The sequence below is a fragment of the Pundamilia nyererei genome, unplaced genomic scaffold, assembly GCF_000239375.1.
Source record: "Pundamilia nyererei isolate P.nyererei 1_Seehausen unplaced genomic scaffold, PunNye1.0 scaffold00017, whole genome shotgun sequence".
Taxonomy (NCBI): Eukaryota; Metazoa; Chordata; class Actinopteri; order Cichliformes; family Cichlidae; genus Pundamilia; species Pundamilia nyererei.
Window position 1 is genome coordinate 5,331,809 of NW_005187418.1, and position 6,000 is coordinate 5,337,808.

Sequence of the window (6,000 nt, forward strand, 5' to 3'; positions counted from 1 at the left end):
AAAATCCCTTACATTTATTTTATTTAGTTAGTTAGTTATTTAGTTATGTATTTATTTATAACACAAATGATGACGAACTCTGGTTGGAGGACTCCCCTGTGAATTTTTGCCTTGGCCCCCAACAGACTCTACTGGCGTCAGTAACACTGACGCCAATTGGAGCAAACCTCTGCCCCAGGCTTCAAAATGTTATCTAAATCCTCAAAACAGTTAATCTCCTGATCTGCTAATTAATTAACCTATACAATTAATAGTTATTTTATGAAGCCGATTCATTGTTTGCAGTGGAATAATAAATACAGAATGCTTTTAATCCCTTTGCAACAATGACATCATCCCGTGTCGTTGTTGCAAAGGGGGCATTTCAGAAACATGGACAAACTTTCCTGCTGGGAATTTGAAGAGTATAGCTGGAGAAACCAGATTACTGTTGCATATACATTTGCAGCTAACATACAACTATTGTGTAGTGGCAGTGTTAGGTGTAACACATAATGTAATCACATTACATTTTTAGCAACTTAGTAACGTTACTGAACTAAATTTAGTAATTAAATATCAGTTAATCAGTTGTCAGCACGCTGGGCAGATAGAAAGAGAAAAAAGTCAGACATTTGCAGCTATTGAGGATTGGAGACACTGACATTACTTTTATTTCTATTGCCCAAAAGGATCAGAGCGGGATTCTAAAGTGCAAACTGCATGCAGAACAGAAACAACTGCATTATACTGCTAACACATTGGCTCTTTATAGCCATCTGCACAGACAGGATGCTAATGCAAAGCTAGCTGAGAGCTCAAAGTCATTGTAAAGCTGAGTGCATGCCGACTCCGACCCAGCAGCCAGACCCTGAACTTCTCTTTGAGCTAGTTTTCATCTTTGCTTTGTTGCCTTTTTGTTCATACGTTTTACACTGTAAAAGATAGTTTAACAAATTGCTTTCTCTGGTAAGTAATTAAATGACATACTCCATTACTTTCAAGAAAAGATTGATGTGTAATGCATTACTTGACAACCCCAACCCTATGTTTTGGGGTACTCATAACCATACTTTGATAAAACACCCTTAACAAAACCCGTGTTTAACACTTGGATTGTCTGATACTTTGGTGTTGTCTGCATACTTTTGGCCAAGTGACGTTTCTGAAAACATAAAACCCATCAACTCTGAAGATGCATCTTTTCCTCAGACTGAATACAGTTATTATCGCAATCACTGCCATCATAATTAGAATATTCATATATCAGATGTTAGAACTTTATTCCAACTGAATTAAAGTTTTGTTATTAAAGTTTCTTGTTGTTCCCCCTGCAGCCTCGTCGGCACCGTGCTCCTGCCCCCATCCTCATCTCCTCTCTGTCGCCTCCTGCTCCACTGCTCCCACGACTCGACATCTGGAAGTAGCACCCTCTAATGATCGCCCAGCACACTGCAGTGACTGACAACCAGCCAGCCAAGAACGCACAAACAGAAAACACGCTCAATCTCTGATTTCTAACTCCTCCGAGAGACACGTCACTACATTTTTTTCCCTCCTTCCCTCGCAGGCCCCATTGAACAGCCTTTATGCTGTTTTTCAGCGCTTCCTTAACCTTTAATTTCCTCTTCTTCGCTTTTGCTTGATGTATGTGCCGTCTGACAAAAGACACACTTCCTCTCCAGCCTTCAATCTTTTCATCTTTGTCTCATTCCCTCCTTCCTTGTTGTTCACCATAGAAAGATCACTGAGACAGGAACCATAAATAGGCGGCTCGGGCGGCTGCTGCTTCTTTTTAAACCCACTATCAAAGATATTCATCATCATCAGGCCTATTGATAATCAAGCACTATTGAGCTCTTTTATCCCTTAACAGAATCATGCACTCACGGGCATGTCTTTCTCCATCCAACCCACCTGTCCCATTGTGCCAGACACCTCTGACAAGCTTTTTTTTTTCTTCTTCCGGACAACAAAGGAGCATATAGAGAGACTGAAGAGGAGTATGAGGGTAAGGGTAAAATAATGCCTTCGACATGCAGGCCACAGGAAAATGCTTTTCTCTTTGTGTTCTACAGAGAACCACCACTCAACACTTTGGACTTCTCAGGGGCAACGTCACACCTGCTTGTTTGTGTTTGCTCGCTGTCAAGTTGACAGGTTTTGTGATTGGCTCTGCAAATTACCAACCAGAGACCAGTGATCGATGATGAAATTTGACAAAAATATTCTGGAGGCAGCAGAAGAACTGTGTGAGATGTGTGTTAAAAGCAGATCTGAGGTAAATGGCTTGGAGAAGTTTTCAGAGGGACAGAAAAAATTGAGGGAAAAGATGAGTGAATGGTTTGGATTTGGGGATAAATGGTAAGCGCTACAGGGTGCTTCAGCCTCCTGAAGGCTCTAATTAACAGTTTAATGCTGTCCTAGAGCTCCAAGTGAGCAAAAAGGAGCACAGGCCTCTGGCTTACTTCAAGCCACAGTCTTAATAGACTCTGCCAGCATGCAAAAAAAAAAAAAAAGAAGTAGATTCAAGGAGCGAAGGTGATGGAGGAAAAGAAGAAAGCAGTGAAGGTGTAGAGAGACCAAAGCAAAATATGAAATGCATGGGGGAAAGAGACAGGGTTAGAAGTGAACTAACCAACAGGAGGGGGGAAGAGAGAGAATTATGGAAACAAGGAGGACTGTTTCACTCTCAAAAGAGACTCAGCTATGAGACAGTAAAACACTGCCTTTGGGCACCTGTCAGCCAAGCTTCATTGAGGCATCTTTCTCTTCTGTCTTTCTCTTATTCACTCACTTTGCCATCAAAATACAGCAAATCAATCACTCTCCTGCAGTTATCTATGACGTGACATCAACAGGAAGATGATAAAAACAATTACTGTGGTTTACAAAATGTTGCTGGGGGTGGAATTTATAGCCACAGGGCTATACAAGTTTCGATTGGTTGATAGGTGTAGGAATGAACCCATTTGACTGTGTATATGTGTGTGTGTGTACTTCTCATATGTGACAGTATTCATTTGCATGTGTTTGAGAGTTGTTTCTATAAATACAAGGTGTTGGAGATAGCAGTTAAGCAATTAAAGGAAGGAAGGGGAGATGAGCCGAAAGCTTAGAGTGTGAAAGGAAGTAGAGACGGAGCCACATTCCCACCACAAAGTGGAGAAAAAGTAAAGATTAAGAATCCATCTGGTGTCATCAATCTCTTCTTTACAATCTAACTACACAGCTCGCTGCTCTCCATTTCTATTCATCAATGAGATACATGCTAAATCATAGCGGGAAAAACCTGCTGGTCTTCGACTGTGTAGACATGATTGATTGAAGCACAGATCACCCGTAGCACTTGTCTCCCCTTACGAAGTTTCCTTTCCCACAACTCAAGACTTTTCCCAGCCACGGATTAGACGAGATGATGAGGGTCGAAGGCTCTAGTCATCGCTGATAATTCACCCATCTGTATTGCTCATATCCAAATATTTGCATGCAGCGAGTTGCTTGCCAAAGAAGGTTTCACCGCTCTGACCTACTTAAGTTGTTTTAAGCTGAGTGATGCCGGTGCAAAAGAGTTCTGACTAAGACAGGAGGCTGTGAAGAGCGAGTGCTGCTGCTGACAGGATTTATATTGCAGGTTGTTGTTCATCTTATACCAAGAAGTTGTTTTTCCCTCATTATACATATGTGACTAGTATTATTTTGATACCTCTGACTGAAATGCATTCACGAGTGTGGTGCGAAGGTCCAATTTAGGCTCGATCCTGGTGGTGGGACAGTGTTGAGAAGATTGAAAGTCTCATTGTTTTCACAGTACCTTATACGGTATGACGACTGCAGACCCACCACTGATGCCCACAATTGGCAGAGCTGTCTGTGTGGAGAGGAAGTCCAAGATCTGTGCTACTTCTGCCACCTGAAAGATTAAAACAAACAGATTTCATATTTGAATAAAAGAAGATGAAAGTGTTGCACCAGAATAACTCATATTCATTAATATAGTTTTACCAATTAGTAGTGGTCGAAAGACCAGGATGTAAAATTCATATTCAATCCAGAAACTGATCGATTGCCAGTTTAATGGCAAACTAAGCACCTTTTTTTTGTTTAAATCAAAACAGCACTTGAAAAGCAACAATTTTGTCAGGCAAACCTTAACCGGCATTAATAAAATAATACATAATAAAATTAAAATAAAATAAAATAAATAAAAAATAAATAAAATAAATATAAAACATAATAACAAGTCTTTCAGATGTTTTTAAAAGGTAATGGTTTCAAAACTTGTAGAGCACCAGTTTTGTTTTCATGTAATTATTATTATACTACACTCAGAATTTGTATTAAAATTACTAATAGGGGAGGTCACAAAATCTGCCAACTCAACCATGTGGAGCTTTCCGCTGTGGTGACTTCTTGTAGATAGGGTGACTAGCCGAAACTTGGGGGGCAAATGGGCAACATGGTGGCAAGAAGGTCCTGGGTTCAAATCCCCCAGGAGCCTCTTTATGTGATTGCATAGTTCTCCCTGCGCCTGCATGGGTTCTCTGGCTTGTGTGGTAAAACAGTTGGTGATTCTAAATTAACTATTGTTGTTCATTTTAATGTCACAGGCTCCAACCCTATCACAAACTTGACTTGGATGGATGGGTGGATGAATGGATGTTTGCAAAAGAAGAAGAATTTGACTGTGAAGTGCAAAGTTGCTCAGCGATCCAGGCATCTATGAAGGGAAAATTGTTGCATTAAAATAGCAGCAACAAAATCCAAAACATAGCATGTAGCGGCCAAAACCTACATGTACCACGTCTACCCATGCGTGCTTCCATAGTAGATTCTCTATTGCCACAGTTTTCTTTGAGGTGTCTGGTTTTTACTGGCTGTTGTTGGAGTTATGGCAATAGTTTAATGGTAAATCAGAGACCTTGCTCTTTATTAGTAAAAGAATATGTGCTAACAATTAAATGCAAGCTTCAATTCTATGGTATTAACATTAAAAAGCATATCAAATAATAAACCTGTTTCAAGCGTTTTACTTCTAATGTTTAAATGCACTCATAAAACATTTCACTTTTTTCAGCAAAATTCTTTTTAGGAGATTTCAGTAATAAAACAAATCTTTGGATGATGTTTTTGGTAACTCTATGCTAGCTATACTTTTTCCTACGACTTCATTTAAGCTGAGAACAATGCCTTTTTTAGGTTAATAAATCCTCTAAAATACTGCTTTGATTTAATGCAACATCTCTTCCCTTTACGATCTGAAACCCTACCGACACCATAATTTAATTTCTGCAAAGACAGCAAGTAAAAGTAAGCATTTAGTACACGCTTGGCATCTCAATTTGTTCCTCTTTGTGATTTAGGACAGGACAGATGCTTTTTTTACATAAAGTCTTGCCTCGTGCAGCTTTAGGAAATGGATCTGGGTGACTGAACACCATGACTCTGGAGAGGATGTCGGATCAGAAAACACAAAAATGCATAAATTATTCTTACCTGAGCGCCGGTAGCCGAGCCCACATCATCCTCAAACACCACACCGTGCAGCTTTTCCGTTGCCATGGTATCGCAGAGACGTGTCAGCAGGTCTCGAGGGTTGGTGTCATTGACCAGCACCGTTACAGGGCTGACCACTACGGGAAGGTCGACAAAATTCTCTCCACTGAGACGACCTCTAACCTCATTCTGGTAGCTAGAGCCGCTGAACACCACCGCGACATTGATGGACGGGTGCAGGAGGAGCGGCCGAGCCTGAAGAGGAAGCGGGGAGGAGATAAGGAGGAGAAGGAAGAGGAGAAGGAGGAAGAGAGGGGGCCAGGGGGAAGGAGGAGGATGTCCCCTGGGAAGGGCCATGCTGGCAGGCTACTGCCTGGAAAGGAGGGTGGGAGAAGAAGAGAAAAGGAAAGGGAAGAGAGCAGCAGTCAAATATACAAGCTGCTTTACTTTTGTGATGCTTTTGACATAATGCCTCATGATCCCTCAGTACATATCCATCCCTTACTTCCCTCTCCTGGTCTGTCT

The 6,000-nt window shown here is 41.1% G+C and overlaps 1 protein-coding gene across 2 annotated transcripts in view; it reads right to left on the minus strand.

The window, feature by feature from the left end:
- Positions 1-6,000, minus strand: part of LOC102211834 (glutamate receptor ionotropic, NMDA 2C-like) — a 62,198-nt gene that overhangs the window by 44,008 nt on the left and 12,190 nt on the right. For both annotated transcript variants that reach the window (XM_005725917.1, XM_005725916.1), the window contains 2 exons: positions 5,476-5,848; positions 3,794-3,892 (listed from right to left, as the gene is read on the minus strand). In XM_005725917.1, coding sequence (XP_005725974.1) covers positions 3,794-3,892; positions 5,476-5,832 — 456 coding nt within the window. In that variant the 5' untranslated portion in view covers positions 5,833-5,848. The remainder of the gene's footprint in view (positions 1-3,793; positions 3,893-5,475; positions 5,849-6,000) is intronic.